Below are 27244 nucleotides of genomic sequence, written 5' to 3' on the forward strand. Positions count from 1 at the left end.
CTGAAGAAACATTGAGGAGTGCAGAAAATGTTCTTCATATTCCAATGAACCGGTTATATTTGGAAAAGTCAATTAATATATGCAAAAGATGGAAAATTGCTGTTCAACACTTACTTTTTCCAGAATTCTCTTCATGTCAATTAAAGACAGTGCTCTGTGTCAGGGATGGATCAGCAGAACTTAATTCTCACAGCAAAATCCTATAACGTTCAGCTAGTCATAATTTAATATAGTGGCTTTTATTTTGGCAATTACAAATAAATGCACAGTGGTTCACAGAATCTCTACAGTGTGGAAGCAGGCCATTCAGTCACATTTACCATCCAAACAGTGTCCCACCCAAACCTGTCCTCCCTACTGTATCCCTGTAAACCTATATTTCCCATAGTTAACCCAACCAACCTACACATCCCTGGACATTAGGGGCAATTTAGCAAGGCCAATCCACCTAACCTGCATATCTTTGGACTGTGGGAGGAAACCAGAGCACCTGGTGGAAACCCATGCAGACATGGGGAGATTGTGAAGCTCCATGCAGACAGTTCTTCACACTAGTGAATTAATGCTAAGTATCAATCCTTAACAAGCCACCCTTGTGAAATTTTAGGTCTAGCCTCATAAATGAAGCCTGTCCTAATTTCAAAAATGTGATTTCTTAGTTTTTATTGGACACTAATGCATTTGTGATTTGCTTGTTAATTACTATCATTAACCTCTGATTAGCCTCACAAAGTGGATGAGTTGTGATAAAAGAGAAGACAAAAAAAAATCAAAGCTGAATGGATTGCATAAACTGAAACAATGAAAAATAACAATTAACTTTTCTACAACACACTACAAGAAAGGGAAATCTATGAACAATCTGTAAAGTAAATGCCAATAGGATGGTGAAGGTGAAATAAGTGTTGGTAGGGGAAAAACACAAGATTGCTGAGAAGGAAGTGTCACAATGAGGAAGAAAAATAGCTGAAAATGCACCTAAAAATGATGCCACTTAAAGAGCATTATTAAAGTGATACATGCATAAAGTGTGGGGTTTTTGGAAGAGGAAAGGATACATGCTTGTGTTTGGTGGATGTTAGGAATGTGGTTGCGTAGTTAACAATTTGATTCAAATGGGGATCAAACAGGAAAAACATGATTTCTCTTGTTAAAGAGTCACAAAGTTGTATAGCATAAAAAAGACCTTTCAGTCCAACTCATCCTAAACTGATCTCATTTCATTTGCCGGCATTTGACCCATATCCATCTTAAACCCTTCCAATTCATGTATCTATCCATTTGCCTTTTAAATGTTGCAAATGTACCTGCCTCCACCATTCCTCTAGTAACTTGTTCATACACGCACCATCCTCTGCACAAAAAATTGCCCCTCTGGTCTCTTTTAAATCTTTCCCATCACACCTTAAACCTGTACCATCTAGTTTTGGACTCCCCTATCCTGCGAGAAAAGGACCTTGGCTATTTACCCAATCCATGCTCCTCATGATTTCAAAAACCTCTATAAGGTCACCCCTCAGCCTCCGAAGCTCCAGGGAAAATAGCCCCAGCCTATTCAGCCTCTTCCTGTAACACAACTGCTCCAACCCTAGCAACGTCGTTGTAAATCTTTCCTGAACCCTTTCAAGTTTAACAACATCTTTTATATTGTTCCATTTAGTATAGCCTACTTGCATCCATTTATTTATTTATAGTCAGTAGTTTGTTTCTTGTCTATGAATCATGAAATCCCTACAGTTTATACAGTGGTCATTTGGCCCATCAAGTTTGCACTGACCCTCCGAAGAGCGTCCCACCCAGACCCACTAGCCCCATAACCCTGCATTAACACCTCCAGCCTACACATTCCTGGAGGTAAAAACAATGACTGCAGATGCTGGAAAGCAAATACTGGATTAGTGGTGCTGGAAGAGCACAGCAGTTCAGGCAGCATCCAACGAGCAGCGAAATCAACGTTTCGGGCAAAAGCCCTTCATCAGGAATAAAGGCAGTGAGCCTGAAGCATGGAGATATAAGCTAGAGGAGGGTGGGGGTGGGGAGAGAGTAGCATAGAGTACAATGGGTGAGTGGGGGAGGAGATGAAGGTGATAGGTCAAGGAGGAGAGGGTGGATTGGATAGGTGGAAAAGGAGATAGGCAGGTCGGACAAGTCCGGACAAGTCAAGGAGACAGTGCTGAGCTGGAAGTTTGAAACTGGGATGAGGTGGGGGAAGGGGAAATGAGGAAGCTGTTGAAGTCCACATTGATGCCCTGGGGTTGAAGTGTTCCGAGGCGGAAGATGAGGCGTTCTTCCTCCAGGCGTCTGGTGGTGAGGCCTCTAGCCTATCTCTCCACGCTTCAGGCTCACTGCCTTTATTCCTGATGAAGGGCTTTTGCCCTAAACGTCGATTTCGCTGCTCGTTGGATGCTGCCTGAACTGCTGTGCTCTTCCAGCACCACTAACCCAGTACACATTCCTGGACACTATCCTGGTTTATCCTGGATGAATTCCTTGGTTAATGAACATCACATAAGTCTTTTTTTTTACATAAGTGTTTCTGCTACATTTGGTACTGTATTGTCAATAATGGACTGTACTGCAATCCAAAATAATTACGGGGTGAATGCGAAAGGTAAAAATAAACTCCTTCTTAATGTCTTTGCCTGCAGGTAAAACATTTAAGAAAAAGCAGTGACTGTGGTTATCTGACAAAAATGATCACATTATATGTCATATAAGCAGTTAAGCAACACCACACAGATTTTACTGCTCCTCGTATGCTGCTTGAACTGCTGTGCTCTTGCAGCACCACTAATCCAGAATCTGGTTTGCAGCATCTGCAGTCATTGTTTGTACCACAGGCCGGCCAGCCACACAGCAGCTCCGGCTGCTGATCCCCGTTCAGACCAGAGGGCGCCGCTGTCGCTGGAGGTACTGCCGGCGGTGTCGGTGTCGGTGTCGCTCATTGAGACAGAGGACGACATGAATCTGCTGCAGGCGGGCTGTTGCTGGGCGACTGGCCTACGGCTGTGTCAGGTAAGTGAGGCTGGGTCCATTATAATCACAGGGACGGGACGGGACGGGACGGGACGGTGGTCATGGTGATGGTGATGGTGGGGTTAGAGTGTGAAAGACTGCTGTGGGTGTTGGATAATGGAGCTGGATTTGTGGCCATTCCTTTGTAAAGTATCATTCAGAAACGTAACAAGAGTTCTACTGAGGCCGAATACTGATCTTTCACTCCATAACTTTGCCAGTATTTTAAAACAAAAATCTGTTTGCAATATTTAGAAAGATAAAAGTTAAGGAAGTAAGAGAGACATTTCCCCAGTGGCCGGACGGTCCGTTTTTCCAGGGTGCAGGGAGCTTGCTGACTCTCCAGCGCAGACCCCCGAAGGACTTATCCAGGAATTTAATGCCTTCCAAAAATCGGAAGCTTCGGCTGTTTCCCAGGGGTTAGGAAAAACAATTTCCCAGGAAAAGTTAGACAATTAAATAGACAAACTCCAGATGAAATATGAAACCTATATTCACAGCCCCAACTCTCCTCCTCCCCAGATTTGTTACATTCCCAGGCTCTGATCTGACACCCACACTCAGATCACTACCCCCAGCAATTGCAGACCCGACCCTTCAATGGGAAATTATACTTAACTAATTTATTGGACTTAATGAAACCATTCTTCAGAAATTTTAGTTTTTCTTTCAAGTCATTTATGCAATGTGGACATCACTGCTTTGATCAGTATTTATTGCTCATCTATAGATGCCCTTGGGAAGCTGATGATGAGCTGCTGCCTTGAACTAGAATCATAGAGATGTACAGCATGGAAACAGACCCTTCGGTCCAGCCCGTCCATGCCGACCAGATATCCCAACCCAATCTAGTCCCACCTGCCGGCACCCGGCCCATATCCCTCCAAACCCTTCCTATTCATATACCCACCCAAATGCCTCTTAAATGTTGCAATTGTACCAGCCTCCACCACTTCCTCTGGCAGCTCATTGCATACACGTACCACCCTCTATATGAAAAAGTTGCCCCGTAGGTCTCTTTTATATCTTTCCCCTCTCACCCTAAACCTATGCCCTCTAGTTCTGGACTCCCCGACCCCAGGGAAAATACTTTGCCTATTTATCCTATCCAGGCCCCTCATAATTTTTTAAACTCTATAAGGTCACCCCTCAGCCTCCGACGCTCCAGAGAAAACAGCCCCAGCCTGTTCAGCCTCTCCCTATAGCTCAAATCCTCCAACCCTGGCAACATCCTTGTAAATCTTTTCTGAATCCTTTCAAGTTTCACAACATCTTTCCGATAGGAAGGAGACCAGAATTGCAAGCAATATTCCAATAGTGGCCTAACCAATGTCCTGTACAGCTGCAACATGACCTCCCAACTCCTGTACTCAATACTCTGACCAATAAAGGAAAGCACCAAACACGACCTTCACGATCCTATCCACCTGTGACTCAATTTTTAAGGAGGTATGAACCTGCACTCCAAGGTCTCTTTGTTCAGCAACAATCCATAGGACCTTTCCATTAAGTGTATAAGTCCTGCTAAGATTTGCTTTCCCAAAACTACTGTTGTGTCGTTTGAGTAGAATAGTTTGCACATAGCTTGTGTAGGTTTGATGAACTTCATTCATCTGTGGATAATGGGAATGGTTTGTACCAAGTATGAATATTTGAATTCGTGTTGCATAAATGTCTGTTTCTTGGTACATCAAGACAACTTTTAATATTTTTGTTAAATATGGGATCTTTGTTAATCGTGTGCTGAATTTTTCAGGTCACTGCACGCTTTGTCTGTAGTCAGCTGAGGGTTTTCAGTGCATTGTCAGATGAAAAGAAAGCACTTCTACAAGAGGGACCTGACCTCCAGGAGTTTATAAACGGTGGATTGTCAGACAAGAAATCATGGGAAGAATATAGGGGGAACTTGAAGCGTCAAAAAGGAGAAAGGTACAAGTTTTGGCACTTATTTTGAAAAGTACTAGAAAAAAATGTTAAAAATGAAAGTATAGGAAATCTTGGAAATGCAGAATGGTTCTCTTGGCTTTTATAGAGAAATCAAAGATCAGTTGACATTTTTTGTATAGAGCTTTTCTCAGAGATTTTAAAAAGAGCCTAGATTTTATGGCTAAAAGTAAGTGAAGGTATTAGCACTTGCTTGTTAATGTATAAGTTGAACAGCAACCTGCAGTGCAGTTAAACACACCAATTATTAAGCTACATTGATTTTTTTTTCAGAAGCTTTGTTGTAACGTTCCTGCCAGAAAATATCATTGAAATATTTGAACTCCTTCACTTACCCACCAAATACATACTAAGCAAGAAAAAGTTAAGGCTTGTCTATTTTGGTGTGACTACATATTTAATGGAGTTATTGGTATATTAATTGCTACTAAACTAAACCTGCCTTTTGAAAATTAACTTTTATAAGTCTGCATTCTCATTCCTTAAGATTTGCATCATTATAGACTTCTTAAAACAAAGTATTTTAATTCTCCCTTATTTTGAGCCTATAATCTGTTTCTTAATCCTGTCTTTCTTTCCTTCTCTATTCTTCTTTCTGTGTATAATTTAGCATTGAATTAAATATTCTATCTTCTGCTTCTTTGTTTCAACTGTGCATCACAATACTCATAAGAATTCTTCAATCTGATTAGGTAAGGAAGTTAACCATTGCTTTCCTTATTCACTTAAGTCCCAGATTTTCTGTAGCAATCATATGCTGAAATGAATTTCAATTTGCTTCAAATTCCAATGTAAAAATGCATAGAAAATGTGTGGGGAAAGTGTTATTGGTACTAATCATTCTCCAATGGCTGCAAATGCAGGCTACTGTAAATGACCTGCATTTGAGAAACAGAATGGTAGCACACAGTGATCACACATGTAGGAGGAAACATAAGGCCGGGGGTAAGCCATTCAGCCCTTTGAGCATTTTTTGTTATTTAATGAGATTGTTGCTGATTTATAACTTAATTCCATCCACCTGCCATGTCTTTAAATACTCTTCTACCCTTGGTAACTCTCTCAAACTCATTTAAAATTATTCACTAAGCTTGCATCTACTTCCTTTTTTGCAGATTTTATCACCCTTTTGTGTAAAGGAGTATTTCCTAATGTTTTTGTCCGGAATGCCATGCTTAAGTTTAACGTCTTGCCTTAATTCTATGTCCCTTAATTATTGACTCCTTTACGACGGAAAAGTGCTTTCCTTTCTAGCTTTCTCTACCTCTCATAATCTTGTAGACCTCTATTGGGTCCCCTTCATCTTTGACTACTCCATGGAAAACAAGCCCAGCCTTTTCAATCTTTCCTCGTTGCTCAGACCTTCAAGGCCTGGCAGCACCTGGTAAATCCTCTCTATATTTTCTCTAGTGCAGTCACATATTTCCTATAATGTGGTGACCAGAACTGTGTGCACACATTTTAGTTGTGGTCTAATCAGCATTTTATACAGTTCCAGCAAAACCACTTTGTTATTATATTTCTATGCCTTAGTTAATAAAGGCAGGTATCTCATATTCCTTCTTAATCAAATTAATACCTGCCTTGGGGATCTGTGTCTATGCACACCAATAGCCCTCTGATCTCTTAGGACTTTTTTGATCTTGCCATTCATAATCTACTTCCCTGTTTTGTTAGTCTTCCCCAAGAACATTACTTCTCATTTTACCAGGTTAAATTTCATCAACCACTGCTCTGCCAAGCAGTTTTTGGCTATTCTCCTCACTATTTATTACAATTTATTAATTTTCTGCCATTTGTGAACTTTTTGATCATCCTACCTATTGTATTTGAAACTTTGACTCTGCTTCTCTCTCCAAAGATGCTGGCAGACCTGTTATGTTTATGACATTTCGTATTTTTATTTTAGATCTGTAGCATTTACTATTTGGCTTTTATTACTACATTTTAGTGATCTGTGTGCATGGAACCCTAAATATATTTACCCTTGCTGTTCCCAAAAAAGAAACTTGCATTTATGTAGTGACTTTTTGACTTCAGGTTGTTGTCATACAGGGCTTTGCAATCAAATATTTTTGAAACATAGCCACTATTCCAGGAAAGTATTTCCCTATTTAAATAATACTCAGGTCTATTCTTATGTGCTGCCAGATAGATGACACCACATTTAACTGTTGTAATTCATTGTAACAGTTTTACCCACTCATTCAATTTAGGAATATTGGAGCAAGAGTGGACCATTCAGCTCTGCTACACTAGATCGTGACTGATCAACTATCTCATTCATATTCTTATACTATCCCAATATCCCTTAATGTCATTAATAACTAGAATTATATCAATCTCTGTCTTTGACTAACTTAGTAACTCAACTTCCATAGCTTCAGGGATACAGAATTTCAAAGATTCATCATTCTCGAAGTGAAGAAGTCCTTCCTCATCTCAGTGCTAAATAGCTTGTCTCATTCTGAAACTGTATCCCTTAGTTTTAGACCCCATACCCAGGTGAAACATTTATCCTGCATCTATTTTGTCTATCCCTTTAATGATAAGTTTCTATGGGATAGCTTCTCATCCTTCTACAATCCAGAGGATACAGACCCAATCTCCTCAGTCTCTCATTATAAGTTATCAGTCTGGTGAGCCTCCATTGCAATCCTCCTACGGCACGTGTACCTTCCTTTGGAAAAGGGACCAGAACTGTACAAAATACTCCAAATGTAGTTCTTACCAGTGTTCTATACAACTGAAGCAAGTGTTCTTTGCTCTTGTACTTAGACCTTCTTGTGATAAAGATAACATTGTGCACCTTCTTTAATTGGATGCTTCACCTATATGCTAGTTTTCAGTGACTTATAAACAAAGACACCAAGGTCCCGTTTGAAATCAATGCTTTCCATCTGTCTGCGTTTAAGAAGTACTCTGTACTTTGTTCCTCCTACCAAGGTGGATAATCTCACAGTTACCTGCTGTGTTCTTCTCCACTCACTAAGCCTGTCTCAATTCCTTTTGAAGCCACTTGACAGCTTCCGCATAATTCTCATTTCCACCAAGTTTTGTATCATCTGTGATCTTAATAATATTACAATTGATCTCCACATCCAAATCATTGGATTGCTTGTGAATAGTGGGGTCCAAGCACTGTTCCTTGTAGTATTCTACTGGTTATTGCCTGTCAACCTGAGAATAGCCCATATATTCCTACTCACTGCTGTCTGCCTGTTAACCAATCCTCAGACCATGAAGGTGCTTTAATTTTGTTTATTTAAAGCAACCGAAATGGGACTTTATCAAGATCTCTTTGGAATTTTATATGCCTGTCTATTCTACTGATTATATTACAAATTTTGTGTTACCTAAACCATTAATCATGTAATGAATAGTTGAGGCCCAGGTCCCATCCAAGGTAGGATTCCGCTAATCATCATCTGAAATTGGCAGAGGTAGAAGAATTGAACAGAATTACAGGCAGCTCCTCTAACAGTTCAGCAAGCTTATTGACTGAGCTGTAGAAACTTTACAAATCCTAGGTCAAAACTTGTGCTAGCTTAACCTAGCTTAACCAAGTAGGAAAAGTTGCTGGAGTGCTGTGATTTGCTTTAGCACTCCTTAAACTAATCCCCTGCTGTAATGTATGTTTGAAAGACCATCTGGAAAGTGATGCAGTGAATTTCATCAAGATCATCCCAACTGGTTCCATATTGCAGGACTTTGTATTTTCTATGGACACCAACAATGAGTCAAATATCAATGATTGCTGGAAGGCCATCAAGTCTGTGAATGAGACTGCTTGGTTACTTGAAGTATGATAGTGATTAGATATGAAGAATTGCCTGTGACATTTGCAGATTTGTATATTAAAAGGTCAAGTACTTTATGCTGAAGAGATGCGGAAATGTTTGGGTACCCTCTACAAAGGCTCAAGGAGCAAGTGCCATAGTATAGTGTCCTCCCATCAGTCTTCAGTCCTTGCTGCACTATGGAAAATTCCTAGGGCTGGTGCCTGTGTAGAATTCCTTAGGTCATATGTATCAGGAAATGTTTAACATAATACAGACTGCAATGTGAGTGACATGCAGAACCCTAGATTGATCTCTCTCACAACTGCCACATTTCTAATAATTCTTAACTTTTAAACAAAGGAGAGGGAAATTGACCAGAGCTACAGTTTGTGCTTGCATTCCAAGCCAGTAGTAAATTTATTTGTCTTTTTTCTAGTCTAAATAGACACAGACCATCTAAATTTGCTGACTTTGCCGGTTCCTTACTCAGCTGTTCTAGAATCTCCATTAGTGACATTTGCGAAGCATCCGAGCTGGCTGGGAGGTCTGATTGAAGCACTAATACTGTAGGGAACTGACAAAGTCAGTCAAAAATCTCTTAATATTTTCTAAAAGAGCTAGAGAATAATTTGACTGAAGAGTACATGGGTGCAACATTTCTCCCACCATTTAGTTTCTTCTTCTCCCGGGACCAAAACATGATGGGGGAAACAACCTTGAGTATCTTGAATATCTATCTGTGCGGTCTTATGATTAGCTGCAGAAAGTCTGCGTGCTCTGCGGTATAACTTTCCATTTCTATTTTCACTGTCACTGTAAAAGCTCCAGAGAAAGATGCTACTGGCAGGAGAAGTGAATGGGAAATTACAAATCGGCTTATCACAGTGATACTGGAGCACCACTGTATGATCCTCTTTCAGAACTTGGTTGTTAAAAGAGAGGAAATTTTTTGCAATGATTTACTCTTACAATGTACTTTGTATTTGTAGACTTAGATTGCCTCCATGGTTGAAGACAGAGATTCCTCTTGGAAAAAATTATAACAAGTTGAAGAATACTCTTCGGAATTTAAACCTGCACACTGTGAGTACTTGCTGAGATTCTTTGAGACAGCCAACATAAGACAAATATGTAACAGATCAAGTAGATGTTATTAATCAACCTGTTCAGTCATGTTATGATTCACTTCTGGTGCAGGTGGGACTTGAACCCAGGATTTCTTGTCCGGAGACAGCTGTACTACGACTGTGTTACCAGAACCCAATAACAGATTAAGTAGTAAAAAATAAAAGCAAATTACTGCAGATGCTGGAATCTGATACTAAAAAAGAGAAAATGCTGGAAAATCTCAGCAAATCTGGCAGCATCTGTAAGGAGAGAAAAGAGCTTTGACAAAGGGTCAGTTAGACTCAAAACGTCAGCTCTTTTCTCTCCTCACAGATGCTGCCAGACTTGCTGAGATTTTTCAGCATTTTCTCTTTTTTGGTAACAGATTAAGTAGAATTGTTTGCAAAGTTACTTTTAACAATTTATGTAGTATGAATTCTAGGCCATCAAAGGTCACTGGTACTTCCCTTCTCTGGATTTCAGTCCATTTAGTCTCTTTGTGATCCGAAGGTAATGGCAAGTACCAAATACGATGCTATTGGTGAAGGCAGGCTTTAGTTGTAGTCTTCTGGCAGCTAGTCTTCAATTGAGCATAACAATGAACTAACACTTCATCCACTGGGGCCAGAATAGTCAATTTGTGTCTGCCTGTGTCGAACGCAATTACACACTTGCACAGTCCATCACTATCTTGCAATTAGCAAGAGATTGTCTGGATGATTCACTTCCTCTCCTTCTCTCCATGCCAGCTTCCAAGTCAGTTGAATGCTTCTGTTGATTTGTCTTGGGGTTTGAGCCTGGAACCTTCCTGCCCTTTCCATTTTTTGTCCTTTTTAAATTTTTTGTGCCAATCTTTGCTCTCCCAATCCTCACTCCTAGTCAACAAAGATGGGAACCTACATAGACATCTGCTACTATCAATTAGCAGAAGCAGGGAGGGAATCATTGGATGCTTGTCTCTCACTGCTTGCTTTCATTGGAAATGCAACATGTATCCTCTGGTCTGGCCTGCCTCTATTAAAAACAAAAGTGTCAATCAAGAGGTTGGCAGATTGAAAGATTAGATCTGTGTCCTATTACTTAGTTTACCAGATTGATTCCTGGGATGGCAGGACTGATGTATGAAGATAGATTGGATCATTTAGGACTACATTCCATGAAGTTTAGAAGGATGAAGGTTATCTGAAATAAACCTATAAAATTCTAACTAGGTAAACGCAGGCCTTGATGACCAAAGGTCAGATCTTAATGAAACATGGTCAGCCATTTAAAACTGAGATGAGGAGAAATTTCTTCACCCACAGAGTGAGAAATCTCTGGAATTCTCTCCAACAGAAAGTGGTTAGACCATAAGACATAGGTGTGGAAATAAGGCCATTCGGCCCATCGAGTCCACTCCGCCATTTAATCATGGCTGATGGGCATTTCAACTCCACTTACCAGCATTCTCCCCGTAGCCCTTAATTCCTTGTGACATCAAGAATTTATCAATCTCGGCCTTGAAGCCATTTAGCGTCCCGGCCTCCGCTGCACTCCACGGCAATGAATTCCACAAGCCCACCACTCTCTGGCTGAAGAAATGTCTCCACATTTCTGTTCTGAATTTACCCCCTCTAATTCTAAGGCTGTGCCCACGAGACCTAGTCTCTTTGCCTAACGGAAACAATTTCTTAGCGTCCACCCTTTCTAAGCCATGTATTATCTTGTAAGTTTCTATTAGATCTCCTCTTAACTTTCTAAACTCCAATGAATACAATCCCAGGATCCTCAGCCGTTCCTCATATGTTAGACCTGCCATTCCAGGGATCATCCATGTGAATCTCCGCTGGACACGCTCCAGTGCCAGTATGTCCCTCCTGAGATGTGGGGCCCAAAACTGGACACAGTACTCCAAATGGGGCCTAACCAGAGCATAATAAAGGCTTGGTAGCACATCGCTGCTTTTATATTCCAACCCTCTTGAGATAAGTGACAACATTGCATTCGCTTTCTTAATCACGTATTCAACCTGCATGTTTACCTTTAGAGAATCCTCGACTAGCACTCCCAGATCCCTTTGTACTTTGGCTTTATGAATTTTCTCACTGTTTAGAAAGTAGTCCATGCTTGTATTCTTTTTTTCCAAAGTGCAAGACCTCACATTTGACGTTGAATTTCATCAGCCATTTCCTGGACCACTCTCCCAAACTGTCTAGATCCTTCTGCAGCCATCCCACTTCCTCAGTACTACCTGTCTGTCCACCTAACCTCGTATCATTGGCAAACTTTGCTAGAATGCCCCCAGTCCCTTCATCCAGATCATTAATATATAACGTGAACAGCTGCAGCCCCAACACTGAACCCTGCGGGACACCGCTTGTCACCGGCTGCCATTCTGAAAAAGAACCTTTTATCCCAACTCTCTGCCTTCTGTCAGACAGCCAATCCTCAATCCATGCCAGTAGCTCACCTCGAACACCATGGGCCTTCATCTTACTCAGCAACCTCCCGTGTGGCATCTTATCAAAGGCCTTTTGGAAGTCTAGATAGACCACATCCACTGGGTTTCCCTGGTCTAACCTACTTGTCACCTCTTCAAAGAATTCTAACAGGTTTGTCAGGCATGACCTCCCCTTACTAAATCCATGTTGACTTGTTCTAATCCAACCCTGCTCTTCCAAGAATTTAGAAACCTCATCCTTAACGATGGATTCTAGAATTTTACCAACAACCGAGGTTAGGCTAATTGGCCTATAATTTTCCATCTTTTGTCTTGATCCTTTCTTGAACAAGGGGGTTACAACAGTGATCTTCCAATCTTCCGGGACTTTCCCTGACTCCAGTGACTGTTTAAAGATCTCAAACAATGCCTCCACTATTTCCTCAGCCACCTCCCTCAGAACTCTAGGATGTAGCCCATCGGGGCCAGGAGATTTGTCAATTTTAAGACTTTTAGCTTTTCTAGCACTATCTCTTTTGTAATGGCAACCATACTCAACTCAGCCCCCTGACTCCCTTTTATTGTTGGGATATTACTCATGTCTTCCACTGTGAAGACTGACGCAAAGTACTTATTAAGTTCTCCAGCCGTTTCCTAATCTCCCATCACTAGGCTTCCAGCATCAGTTTGAAGTGGTCCAATGCCTACTTTTGCCTGTCGTTTGTTTCTTATGTATTGAAAGAAACTTTTACTATCATTTCTAATATTACTGGCTAGCCTACCTTCATATTTGATCCTCTCCTTCCTTATTTCTCTCTTTGTTATCCTCTGTTTGTTTTTGTAGCCTTCCCAATCTTCTGATTTCCCAGTGTCTTGGCCACTTTATAGGATCTCTCTTTTTCTTTGATAGATTTCCTGACTTTCTTTGTCAGCCATGGTTGTCTAATCCCTCCCTGGATAATCTTTCTTTCCTTGGGGATGAACCTCTGTACAGTGTCCTCAATTATACCCACAAACTCCTGCCATTTTTGCTCTACTGTCTTCCCGCTAGGCTCTGCTTCCAGTCGATTTTCGTCAATTCCTCTCTCATGCCCTCGTAATTACCTTTATTTAACTGCAACACCATTACATCCGATTTTGCTTTCACTCTTTCAAACTGCAGACTGAACTCTACCATATTATAATCGCTGCTTCCCAAGTGTTTCCTTACTTTAAGATCTTTTATAAAATCTGGTTCATTACATAGCAGTAGGTCCAGAATAGCCTGCTCCCTTATGGGCTCCATGACAAGCTGTTCCAAAAAGCCATCCTGTAAGCATTCCATAAATTCCTTTTCTTTGGATCCACTGGCTACATTATTTACCCAGTCCACCTGCATATTGAAGTCCCCCATGATCACCATAACCTTGCCTTTCTGACATGCCTTTTCTATTTCTCGGTACATGTTGCGCCCCTGGTCCTGACCTCTGTTAGGAAGTCTGTACATAATTCCCAAGATGTTTTTTTTGCCTTTGTGGTTCCTCAATTCCACCCACACAGACTCCACACCATCCGACCCTAGATTTAATGCCATAGATTTAATTTTGTTCTTAACTGACAAGGCCACCCCGCCCCCTGTGCCCACCTCCCTGTCTTTTCGATAAGTTGGTTGAGGCCAAAACTTTGTGGTTTCAAGAAGTTTGATATAGTTCTGGGCTATAGGGATAAAAGGGTATGAGGGGAAAGTGGGAACGATACTGGGTTGGATGATGAGCCATAATCTTATTGAATGGTGGAGCAGGGCTGAATGGTCTAGTCCTCCTATTTTCTATGTAGCACAGTTTGGTGGTAGACCAGAACTTTGTGCCTTTTTTGTTTTTCACTGATTTTAGTTTCTAAGTAACCTTAAAGATTTCCATTTATATAGCACCTTTCTCAATCTCAATGTTTCAAAGCGTTATACACTTGAAGTACTCTTTGAAATGCACTTGGTATTGTAATGTATGCTCCTGTCTGTGCAATAACAAAACCTAGAAGCAATGAAGACCAAGTGATTAGTGTTGATATTTGATATTGATTTGGTCAGTTGCATACTGGGAATCATTTTTCAAAACATTAATTGCAACAAAAAGAGGCATGGGGACTATGAAAATACTAAACTGGATATTTTGATCAAAACACTGAATAAGCAACCACAAAGACACTTGAGAGTAAACATTATTCCCAAATCATTCAATATCTCTCGCTTCACGGTGCAGCCATAATGATCATAAAGTCATGCCCTGTTAAGACCATGTTGTGTAAATGATTTTTTAAAAATTTGTTTTGAACCATATACAAATAACCCTCCCATAAGAAGATCTATCATTAGGAAACTTGTATCCAGTCCAGCTTGGTTTCTGACTTGTTTCGTAGTTGTATCTTAGCTGGTATGTGCTGAGGTTTGTTTTTAAAAAGGTAAAACATTTTCCTTGAGTATTCATCCTCATTCAATTGCTTTTCAGTCAAGAACGCAAACTGGTCTGGGACCTGTGACACCATATGTTTGCTGATAGAAATTGAACTTTTCAAGGTTAATTGCTTTCAGTTTTGTCAGTGATTTGATCCCACTCCAAATTTATTTATTTGATATTCAAATTGAAAATACATTACAGGCTGGAATTTAAATAGAGGCAATTTGAGAGTCTAGAATTGCTCACTGTGTGTTGATTCACAAATGTATGCTAAATGCATGGTTATTAGGTGAGGTTTTTGTTTCTTAGGTCTGTGAAGAGGCAAGATGCCCAAATATTGGTGAATGCTGGGGAGGTGGAGAAAAAGGCACTGCTACCGCCACCATTATGGTAAGATGTGTAAGCCACTCTTAACAATTGTGGCAGCTCAGAAATCCTTATTGAAGTCAAATATTTGTTTTCCTGTTCTGTTCTCCAAATTTTCCTAGTAGCATCACAGTTCCACATTGTACTTCATCAGGGCATCCTGTTGATACCCAGTGCTGTTGCTTAGTGGATTTCCAAAGATACCATGATTGAATAGCAATAGATGTATCTTGATCTTCCCCAGGTGACATGGCGGAAGCTGTGAGGATGAAAGAGAAAATACCGGTCAAGATGACAGTTTGCATATCTTTATTGGAAGTATAATACTCTACTATAGTTTTTGACTGCTTTAACCATTGGGAATATATTACAGTCTCGGTGTTAGATGCATTTGTCCAAACATTGTTCCTTTATTATTCTTACAAATTAAGATGCAGTTGCTTCATTCAAAAAATGTCAACAAGAAAAGCTGCTTAGTTCCAAGGTGCAGAGGGTTCTCGGTGTTTTTGTACATGAGTCATGAAAGGCTAGTACAGTGCTTAATAAGGACAGTGATAAGGTCAGTGGAATATAAAACAAAACAGAAATTGCTGGTAAAGCTCAGCAGGTGCAGCAACATACGTAGAGAGAAATCAGAGTTAATATTTGAGGTCCAGTGACTCCTCTTTAGAACAGGTCCAGTGACCGTTCTTCAGTTCTGAAGAAGGGTCTCTGGGCCTGAAACATTAACTCTGATTTCTCTGCACAGATATTGCCAGATCTGCTGAGATTTTCCAGCAATTTCTGTTCTTGTTTCAGATTTCTAGCATTCACAGTTCTTTCAATTTTTTGACCAATGGAATGTATCCTTTATTATGAATGCAATTGAAACATAAAAGTATGGGTATTATGCTTCAGTTTTACAGGATATTGATGAGAATACAGCTTTAATATTGTGTGTGGATGTGGTCTCCATGTCAAAGTACTGATTTAAATGCATTGGAGGTGATTCAGAATCTTGATTCCTTTCAAAAATTGTTGGTCTCTATGGGGATTGTACACCAACACATAGAGATATGGCCTACTGAATTGCTAGCATGAAGACAAGACGGTATGAAAAAAAGCGTATGTGTGGTTTAATTGTTGTCCTGCATTACTGTGATGGTACTGAAGGGGTTGGGTTAGTTGAGTGTGAAAGCTTTACCCATGTAGTAATAAGCAAAGCTGTTTCAGAGAAATGAATAACAAATGAGACATTCAGATGGTCAAGTCTAGTAGCATAGAAGTAACACTATCTCAGGACTTGGGTAAGGAACAGACAATGCCTGAGAGAGACTGCGGGACAGCAAAGATAATGTCAGAGTCATAGGGATTGGAGTGTGGGAATTGTAATATGCATGTTGTAATATGTAAAAAGCTTGAAGGTGTTCTGTAACCCACAGGAGTGAGCTTTACACTTCAGTGTTAAGGCTTCCTCTCATACTTCTAACTGAAATAAACAATTGTTGTCCTGTTTCCTGAAGTCCCTGTATCAATTTGTCAAGGTGACACCACAACAGAACAATTATCCTAATTAAAGTTTTATGTTTACTTGTACTAATGTTTAACCTTTATTTGTTCAATTCTTGAGCATTTTATTAAGTATTCTTGAATATGCGTTTATCACAACCATAAGTGGCCTTGCAATCAAACATTTTCCCAGCCCTGATTGAGCTAGACCAAAGATTGAGGCTGGCACCCCATTGCATCCACCAATTAAGTCACTGACAGAATTTAAAACGCAGTGTTAAATCTTGTGTCTCTGTAAAGAAGTCAAATTAAATAGTTGAACATGACTTTGATTTATTCTTTGATTTATTATTTGTTTCATTTTACAGCTGGAATCTGGAAAATTAATAATTAGTAAATTATATTTGAATTATTTTGTAAATTCATGAAATGCTTTTCTATACTTGGCAAATAAATGTAGAGATATATTTGGAGGTTATTTTATTTTTTTGAAACAGTGCTGCATTTTTTAAAAGTTCCAGTTTACATTGGTAAATAACAAGAAAGTTGTAAGTTATCCTTTTACTTAAATGTTTACTTGTGCATTTATGTCTTCTGTTAGTTAATGGGTGATACCTGCACAAGAGGATGTAGGTTCTGTTCAGTAAAAACCAGTCGTAATCCTCCACCCTTAGATCCAGATGAACCTTTCAACACAGCAAATGCAATAGCAGAGTGGAATCTTGACTATGTTGTACTGACCTCTGTGGACAGAGATGGTGAGTTGTGTTGAAATTATTGTTAATCACTCATTTGTTTTACTTTTGCATTATTGAGACTTTTTTTTACATAAATGTGCGGTCTGCTATAATGGTTAGACATATTAGTTCAATTTTATATTTGGATATAAAATTGTTGAGGGGATGCTCATGAGTCGTGAATCTGTAGTTTTGGTTAGAATTTAGTTACTACATTATGCACAACTTGGAGTTTCTTATCTTGTCTTTTCTCTACCTCTAATCCCCTCAACTTATTTTTCTCTTATGACAGCATCCATGCTCTCTCCCTTTCTTCCCCAACTCAAGATGTTTTAACCAAACATCAGTATTGGCAAATTGTGGCACCAGTGTGTAACTCTTTCAGGATACATTGCAGTAACTCACTGTCGCTTCTTCGATCGCAGATTTCAAATCATGACCAACAGCACTTAGGAGGGCAGCAGCTGCAAGTGAACATCACCAATTGCTAGCTGCTCAAGTCACACAGTATCCTAATTTGGAACTGTAACACTGTTCCTTCATTGCCATGCATTCCTTAACTGTGAAGTACATTCGCTGCACACGCTACAGTAGCTTAAGAAAAAGACCGTTCTCAAAAGCAATTTGGATAGATAATAAAGGCTGGCTTCCCAGACTACACCAACAACTCAAGAAAGAAAATCTAAAAGCTCCTATTTGAATTATTCTCACAATCATCACTATTTTCTCTCATATTTTGTTCAGTTTAATGAAATTTGGAAAGGAAAGTCCAAACCTCCTAACAACAAAATAATGAATTCATTGTAATCTTGCGTTAAACATTTTGTTATGAAACATTTCTCCTGTTATGTAAATGTCGCATAATAATGTATTACTTAGAAATATACTAATGCCTAGGCAATTATACATGGCAAATATTAAACATGTCATTGTGAAACAAATTCCTGTGGGCTTTTCCCTACATCTGGATTGTACCCACATTTCAATGAATACAGACTGTTCAGTTATAAACTGCATTAAATTAGTTGATTGCTTTGAAATGGATTAATTTTTGAAAACCAGAAACTTGAATGTAAAAGTGAGATTCTATTCAGTGCTACATGTCACAGATCATCTGTGTACTTTTTCCTCTTCAATGCCCTGGAGATGGGAAGGGAAATTTCATAAATTTATGGAAGTTTAGATTGCCTTTTTATTTTGCTATTGTTGCACTATTTTAATAAATTGCAAGTAAGATGATAGTGGAGAGCATTACTGTTGTCGAGTGACTTTCTACTTTTTTGTCAGATCTTCCCGATGGTGGAGCAAAACACTTTGCAGCAACCGTATCACACTTGAAAGAAAGGTGAAGTTATTTAAATTATTTGTAATTCCTGATCCTTAAGAGAACTTTTCTGGCCTAGTTCTAGGAAAATTATATTGATACTTTTATAAAAATGTACACAAGTTGTAGTAAAATCTTTCTGGCAGGAAATTGATCCTTTCCTTCCATGCTCACATTTAATCTTCAAGGTGGTGAACTGGACCACATTCTAAAGTATTTACCTGTGCATTGGTTTTTTAAAAGTACATAATCTACAAAAATTTATTTGATCTTTCAGATTTTATGGCAATTTGCTATTTGTAAAGTGGCTTATCCTTCCTAGATTTTCATTGATGTAGTTTGAATTCTCATAGACCATATAATCTTGCAATTGGTTTTGTAGACATTCAAAAATTATAGTAGAATGCCTGACACCTGACTTCAGAGGAGACCTAAAAGCTGTTGAAACAGTTGCAGTTTCAGGACTCGATGTGTACGCACACAATGTGGAGACTGTCCGGGAGCTGCAGAGGTATGAATGTGTATATGTTGGTTATAGATTATTGGTCAAACTACTTCTACCACTTTCCCCACTCCTTCATTTAGACATTATGTTCTTCCTTTTGTGGCTTCAGTCCCATTGTCATGCATCTAATCCTACCTGTAGTCAGAAAAGAAATGAACAGGGCAGATGTCACTGTACGATTGGCAACTTGCATTGACCAGGAATCAAATCAGGTCAACTAGTTTGGAGGCAGCTGCACTCACCAATATACTACCATCACTGTGCTGCTATTTCCAATATCACTACTGCTTGAGAGATCTCAGCATCATCCAAGTCTGATCTCCCACACCAGGCCAAAAACACTAGGCAAGCTTTTGTTTTTTATGAATGAGATTTTGAATAGTTTTTTTTTCTTTTTTTAATCAAAGTAAAAGCAAACCCCACTGTTTTTACATTAAGTGAAGTATTTTAATTAAGAACATTATCCTAGCAAAATGGGATTTCAGCTTCTTATGGAATAATCATTCCTGGTCTTTTGTGATAAATACACCTAAGTAGTTAGTCCTATTAGCTTTTTGGTTACATACTCTTACAGAGAATGGGAAGAGATTGAAAGCACCTACATATTAATATTGATTGTAGATGCTTCAAATAACCACATCTACATTGTCATTTTAGAAAGCCCACCATGTCAGTCATTCACAAATTAAGTTGTAGATGCAGTGGAAGGAGCATTCCTCTCGCAAATGTTTTATCACTGTTTATTTTAGCAGGGACAGAATTGTGGTAGTGAACTGGTCCCTGTTATAGTGGAAATAGGAAGTTGGAGCAGTGAGTGCAGTTTTGAATGCTCCATTGTGAAAAGGACATTAAAACTATAGAAGAATCTACCTTTAAGCCCGACACACAATTGATAGGACATCTCAAATGACATACCCCCGGTTTTAGATTCTTATCATATATTTCCAAACTTAGTTAAAGGAATGGAGAGCTGTGTATTCAAGTTTCCAGATAACATAACATAACATGTCTTTTAACTTTGTGTGGGAACATTGAACCTATGAGCAGGAGTAAGAGGTTCAAGAAGGCAGCTCACCACAACCATCTCGAGAACAACTAGGGCTGGGCAGTAAATACTGGCCCAGTCAGTGATGCATCATCCCATGAATGAATAAAGAAAGGCCACTTGGCCCTTTGAGCCTGATTGTTCAGTACAATCACAGCTGATCTGGTTGTAGTTTTCAGCTCCACTTAAATGCTCCATGTAACCCTCAAGTTCAATTTTTCTCTAAACTGTGCAGCCACTGAGCGGTGCACATCAGTTAGCATGCCACAGAGTTGTTTTCACACTAGACTTTGGGGTCTGTGACAGCAAAAGAAGTTGTAAGGGACATTGCTTGTGAGAGATTCCCTAGTCTATCAAAATCTAACTCCGACATGAATACATTTGAAGACTCAGCCTCCACTAGCTTCTGAGGAACGTAATTCCACACTCTTAACAAATTTGAGAGAAGACTTTTTTTCCTCATCTTTGCCTTACAAGGATGTCATCTTATTCTTAAGCTCTATCCTCCAGTTCTAGTCTCCTCCACAAGAGGAAACCTCTTCCCTGTATCATCCCTAATTGGGCCTCAGATTATTTACGTTTCATCAAGATCACATCTCATTCTTCTAACCTCAAATGGGTGCAGACCTAACCTGCTCACCCTTTCTTCAAAAACTAAAGCCCTCATCCCAGAAATTAGTCCCGTGAACCTTCTCTGATTCCTTCCAAAACAGTTGCATTTTTGATCACTTAAGGAGACCAAACTGAACAATAATACCCCAGATGTGATTTCATCAAATTCCAGTACAACAGCAGGTACACCTTCCCTGCTCTTACATTCCATTCACCTTGCAATAAAGTAGACATTCCATATGCCTTGGTAGAAAAGGAGATAGGCAGGTAGGACAAGTCCGGACAAGTCATGGGGACAGTGCTGAGCTGGAAGTTTGGAACCTAGGGTGAGGTGGGGGAAGGGGAGATGAGGAAACTGTTGAAGTTCACATTGATGCCCTGGGGTTGAAGTGTTCCGAGGCGGAAGATGAGGCGTTCTTCCTCCAGGCTCTGGATTAGTGGTGCTGGAAGAGCACAGCAGTTCAGGCAGCATCCAAGTAGCTTCGAAATCGACGTTTCGGGCAAAAGCCCTTCCCGAAACGTCGATTTCGAAGCTACTTGGATGCTGCCTGAACTGCTGTGCTCTTCCAGCACCACTAATCCAGAATCTGGTTTCCAGCATCTGCAGTCATTGTTTTTACCTCGTTCTTCCTCCAGGCGTCTGGTGGTGAGGGAGCGGCAGTGAAGGAGGCCCAGGACCTCCATGTCCTCAGCAGAGTGGGAGGGGGAGTTGAAATGTTGGGCCACGGGGTGGTGTGGTTGATTGGTGCGGGTGTCCCGGAGATGTTCCCTAAAGCGCTCTGCTAGGAGGCGCCCAGTCTCCCCAATGTAGAGGAGACCGCATCGGGAGCAATGGATACAATAAATGATATTAGTGGATGTGCAAGTAAAACTTTGATGGATGTGGAAGGCTCCTTTAGGGCCTTGGATAGAGGTGAGGGAGGAGGTGTGGGCGTAGGTTTTACAGTTCCTGCGGTGGCAGGGGAAAGTGCCAGGATTGGAGGGTAGGTTGTAGGGGGGGTGTGGACCTGACCAGGTAGTCACGGAGGAACGGTCTTTGCGGACGGTGGAAAGGTGTGGGGAGGGAAATATATCCCTGGAGGTGGCAGCAATGTCGGCGGATGATTTGGTTTATGCGAAGGTTGGTAGGGTGGAAGGTGAGCACCAGGGGGATAGGGTAGACTGGTGCTCACCTTCCACCCTACCCCCCTGGTGCTCACCTTCCACCCTACCAAGGACAGAACGCCCCTGGTGCTCACCTTCCTCCCTACCAACCTTCGCATAAATCAAATCATCTGCCGACATTTCCGCCACCTCCAAACAGACCCCACCACCAGGGATATATTTCCCTCCCCACCCCTTTCCGCCTTCCGCAAAGACCGTTCCCTCCGTGACTACCTGGTCAGGTCCACGCCCCCTTACAACCCACCCTCCAATCCTGGCACTTTTCCCCTGTCACCGCAGGAACTGTAAAACCTGCGCCCACACCTCCTCCCTCACCTCTATCCAAGGCCCTAAAGGAGCCTTCCACATCCATCAAAGTTTTACTTGCACATCCACTAATATCATTTATTGTATCCGTTGCTCCCGATGCGGTCTCCTCTACATTGGGGAGACTGGGCGCCTCCTAGCAGAGCGCTTTAGGGAATATCTCCGGGACACCCGCACCAATCAACCACACCGCCCCGTGGCCCAACATTTCAACTCCCCCTCCCACTCTGCCAAGGACATGGAGGTCCTGGGTCTCCTTCACTGCCGCTCCCTCACCACCAGACGCCTGGAGGAAGAACGCCTCATCTTCCACCTCGGAACACTTCAACCCCAGGGCATCAAAGTGGACTTCAACAATTTCCTCATTTTCCCCTTCCCCCACCTCACCCTAGTTCTAAACTTGCAGCTCAGCACTGTCCCCATGACTTGTCCAGACTTGTCCGACCTGCCTATCTCCTTTTCCACCTATCCATTCCACCCTCTCCTCCCTGACCTATCACCTTCATCCCCTCCCCCACTCACCCATTGTACTCTATGCTACTTTCTCCCTACCCCCACCCTCCTCTAGCTTATCTCTCCACGCTTCAGGCTCACTGCCTTTATTCCTGATGAAGGGCTTTTGCCCGAAATGTCAATTTCGAAGCTACTTGGATGCTGCCTGAAGTGCTGTGCTCTTCCAGCACCACTAATCCAGAATCTGGTTTCCAGCATCTGCAGTCATTGTTTTTACCTATTCTATATGCCTTCCTGATCACCTTATGTACCTGCACAGTAACTTTGTGATTTGTGTACCAGGACACCAGATTCTTCCGTACCACTGATTCCTGCAATCTCCTACAATTTGAAAGTATACTACTTGCCTATTCTACCCAATAGCATTGACAATTTTACATTTATTAATGTTATATTCCATTTGCCAATTTCTTTTACCCACGCAACGTCTCAGCACTGATCCGTGTGGCACTCCAGTAGTTACAGCTTGTCAAACTAAAAATGATCCAATTGTGAAAAACAAATAATATTTCTTTAGGGAATAGGAACTGTGAAAGAACAAAGGGATTTTGGTGTTTTGATACATAGATCAAATAAAGCTAGTGCGTAGGTACAGAAAGTATTGAAAGTTCAAGTTGAACATTGGCCTTTATTACCATGAGATTGGGTGAAAAAATGAAGTGATTACTCTGTTGTATGGAGCCTTGATTAAACCCAGTCTTGGGGTTTTCTGGGCACTGCAAGTCAGAAAGGATATTTTGGCCTCTGAAGGGTTGCAGCACAGGTTAGCCTGACTTGCTGGGTTTAGAGAGTTAAATATTGAGGGCAAATTGTATAAGCTTGTTTAGTTCCCTTGATTTTAAGTATTTGTCAGGGTGTCTAATAAAGTGCTTCATAATTATAGAAGACGTTTGGAAAAAAATGTTTCCTCTAGTGGAGGAGTTCAGAATAAGGAACAGTAAACTTGGAGTTGGAGTTCAATCATTTAGGAGTGATTTAAAGATCACTTTTGTACATATAGATTAGCAAAAATCTGAAGCTTTCTCCCCAAGAGGCTGTGCCATTTTCAATACTGTAATAATCAAGCAAATAGCACAAAAATGGCCCAATATTGTTAAAGTACCTGGAAACCACATCTAATTGAATGATGAAAGTAGGCTTGAGGGATTGAATGACCTTTCCAGTCCATATTTTCCTATCATGGCATGAATAGAAACCTACAGATATGAAAGGAGATTTGTGATATTGGAATCATTTGTTTGAGAGTGGAATTTTAAAAAATATTTTATAGAATTTTGCTATGAATGAGAAAAGATAGTATGCTGTAGTGAGGGAATTAGTAGCAAGGGTCTAGCATTTTAAAATTGCGACCAAGAGGGAGCGAAGAGAGATTGGGTAAAATTTCTTTACACAGGATGATTAGAGCATCAAATAATTGTTCATGAGGAGTGCATGAGACAGAGGCATCTGCTGCTTTTAATGGGATATGGAATAAATACTTAAAGCAGAGAAAATGAGACTAGCTTCATTTCTTCCTTATTTGTGACTGTTAGATATTGAAATGTTCTTTGTTTTAGGACTGTTCGGGACCCTCGGGCAAGGTTTGACCAATCACTACGTGTATTAAAGCATGCAAAGGAGGTAAAACCTAGTCTTCTTTCAAAAACATCGATAATGTTGGGACTCGGCGAGACGGATTCTCAGGTGTATGCAACTCTGAAAGGTGAGAGAGAACAAAACAAACCCTCACCACACAAAAGGGAGATGCTTTTTAGTTTCAGTTTTAATATTTTTAAAATGCTTGTTCAAGTTCTGAACTGACATTTAAAATGCAAACATTCAAAATTATTATCATTCTCCACTAACATAGAATCTATATTTTAAAACTGTAGAATCTCAGTCTGAAACGCCATTTCCTGTGATTTTTGACTTTTATTTCAAGTAGGTCACAGTAGTAATAGGCAAAAGTGAGGGCTTCAAATGCTGGAGATTAGAGTCAAGATTAGAATGATGCTGGAAATGCACAGCAGGTCAGGCAGCTTCCGAGGAGCAGGAAAATTGACGTTTCGGACAGGTGCCCTTCATCAGGAATGAGGCTGGAAGCCTCAGAGTGGAGTGATAAATGGGAGAGGGTGGGGCTGGGGAGTGCAATAAGTGGATGGAGGAAGGGGTAAAAAGGTGATAGGTCAGAGAGGATGGTGGAACGGATAGGTGGGAAGGAAAATGGACAGGTGGGACGGGTCATGAGGATGGTGAAGTCTACATTGATGCTCTGGGGTTGAAGGGTTCCAAGGCAGAAGATGAGGCTTTCTTCCTCCAGGCGTCGGGTGGTGAGGGAGTGGCAATAGAGGAGGCTCAGGACTTGCATGTACTCGGCAGAATGGGAGGGGGAGTTGACATGTTCGGCCACGGGGCAGTGGGGTTGATTTGGTCCAGGTTCCTGGAGATGTTCCTTGAAGCGCTGTGTAAGAAGGCGTCCAGTCTCCCCCAAATAAAGGAGACTGCAATGGATGCAATAAATGACATTTGTGGAAGTGCAGGTGAAACTTTGGTGGATGTGGAAGGCTCCTTTGGGGCCTTGGATAGAGGTGAAGGGAAGGTGTGGGCGCAGGTTTTGCAGTTCCTCCAGTGGCAGGGGATGGTGTAAGGAGGGGAAGGTGGGTTGTGGGTGGGGGGGGGGGGGGGCGTGGACCTGACCAGGTAGAACTGTTCGCTCCATGACTACCTGGTCAGGTCCACAACCCCTCACAACCCACCCTCCCCTCCTGACACTTTCCGCTTCCACATCCATCAAAGTTTCACCTGCACTTCCACAAATGTCATTTATTGCATCCTTTGAAGTCTCCTTTACATGGGGGAGACTGGACGCCTTCTCGCAGAGCACTTCAGGGAACATCTCCAGGACACTCACACCAATCAACCCCACCGCCCCGTGGCCAAACATTTCAACTCCCCCTCCCACTCTGCCGAGGACATGCAGCTCCTGGGCCTCCTCCACTGCCACTCCCTCACCACCCGATGCCTGGAGGAAGTATGCCTCATCTTCTGCCTCGGAACACTCCAACCCCAGGGCATCAATGTAGACTTCACCAGTTTCCTCATTTTCTTCTTCCCCCACCCTTACCCCTGTTCCAAACTTCCAGCTCAGCACCATCCTCATGACCTGTCCCACCTGTCCGCTCTACCCTCTTCTCTGACCTATCACCTTTACCCCTTCCTTCATCCACCTATTGCACTCCCAGCTACCTTCTCTCCAACCCCATTCCTGATGAAGGGCTCATGCCCGACATGTCGATTTTCCTGCTTCTCGGATGCTGCCTGGCCTGCTGTGCATTTCCAGCAACACTCTAATCTTGACCGCAGTAGTAATAGGATGAGCATTAAATTCTTCCACATGTATATGTTTGTGCGTCTGCAGGTATGTTCTTATGATGCTCTTAAGCAGACTTCTATTTCTGCTTTTAATATATTTTTCATTTAGCTTGAGACCAGAATCTGAAGCTCCTATTTACTAAATGCATGTTTAAATTAATTTTACCTATCCATGTTTTAACATCAGAAAAACAAACCATTATTGGTGTCCTCCTACTGATGTAATAAACTTTACTGTGCTGGTTAACACACTGATTTGAATTATCATTTAATTTGCTTTATTATTGTCACATGTACTGAGATACAGTGAAAAGAATTGTTTTGCAACCTATTCAGACAAATCATACTTTACCCTGTTGTGCTTATGTAATAGAACAGATGCAGAATCTAGTGTTACAGCTACAGAGAAGGTGCAGAGAAAGATCAATTGTAGTATTTTAAATGTTTTTTGTTTCATTTATCATTTTAAGATAAGGATAATAGCCGCTTGCAGATATGAAGTGGTAATTCACTAGTCAGAGTTGCTAGAAGTACAATTTATTGGTCTCTGCTAAATAACTCAAAAGTCATCTTCATGTTCTCTCTCAGAACTACGAGAGGCTGGAGTGGATTGTGTTACATTGGGGCAATATATGCAACCAACAAAGCGACATTTAAAGGTAAGGTCAGTCGCTATATCTATCTGGCATGCATGTTGCACACACTTGGATGAGGTTTATAAGTTGTTTTTACACTAATTGTTATATCCCACAAAGGATAGTAATGGAGCCACTCTTTACTTGTCTAACATTTGTTTGCAAAGTGAAATGACTTGGGCATAGTTCTCCTAACTCAAGTACAGCCCAATTTCCATGTATCTCTTTAGATCAACTACAGTGAAACCCCAAATACTGTCCTCCACCTGCACGTAATTAAATACAATTTAGTATTTGTGATCAATTTAGAGGATCAGTTTCTGTTATTGTAAGACCACCTCAATGGGCTTTGAACAAACATTCTTATTGTTCCTCCATGTTAATTTAGAGTCCTAGAGATGTGCAGCACGGAAACAGATCCTTCGGTCCAACTTGTCCGGCCGATCAGATATCCTAACCAATCTAGTCACACCTGCCAGCACCCAGCCCATATCCCTCC

At 41.0% G+C, this 27244-nt stretch overlaps 1 protein-coding gene across 1 annotated transcript in view; it reads left to right on the top strand.

Annotated features, from left to right (window-relative positions):
- Positions 1–2866: 2866 nt before the first annotated feature.
- lias (lipoic acid synthetase) overlaps positions 2867–27244 on the top strand; it is a 30986-nt gene continuing 6608 nt past the window's right edge. The window contains exons 1-9 of the mRNA XM_072567809.1: positions 2867–3015; positions 4772–4944; positions 9731–9824; positions 15009–15089; positions 17155–17311; positions 18578–18635; positions 18997–19125; positions 24316–24461; positions 26699–26769. Of these exons, the coding sequence (XP_072423910.1) occupies positions 2962–3015; positions 4772–4944; positions 9731–9824; positions 15009–15089; positions 17155–17311; positions 18578–18635; positions 18997–19125; positions 24316–24461; positions 26699–26769 (963 nt within the window). The 5' untranslated portion in view covers positions 2867–2961. The remainder of the gene's footprint in view (positions 3016–4771; positions 4945–9730; positions 9825–15008; positions 15090–17154; positions 17312–18577; positions 18636–18996; positions 19126–24315; positions 24462–26698; positions 26770–27244) is intronic.

This window comes from Chiloscyllium punctatum, chromosome 1 (assembly GCF_047496795.1).
Source record: "Chiloscyllium punctatum isolate Juve2018m chromosome 1, sChiPun1.3, whole genome shotgun sequence".
In the NCBI taxonomy this organism is placed as follows: Eukaryota; Metazoa; Chordata; class Chondrichthyes; order Orectolobiformes; family Hemiscylliidae; genus Chiloscyllium; species Chiloscyllium punctatum.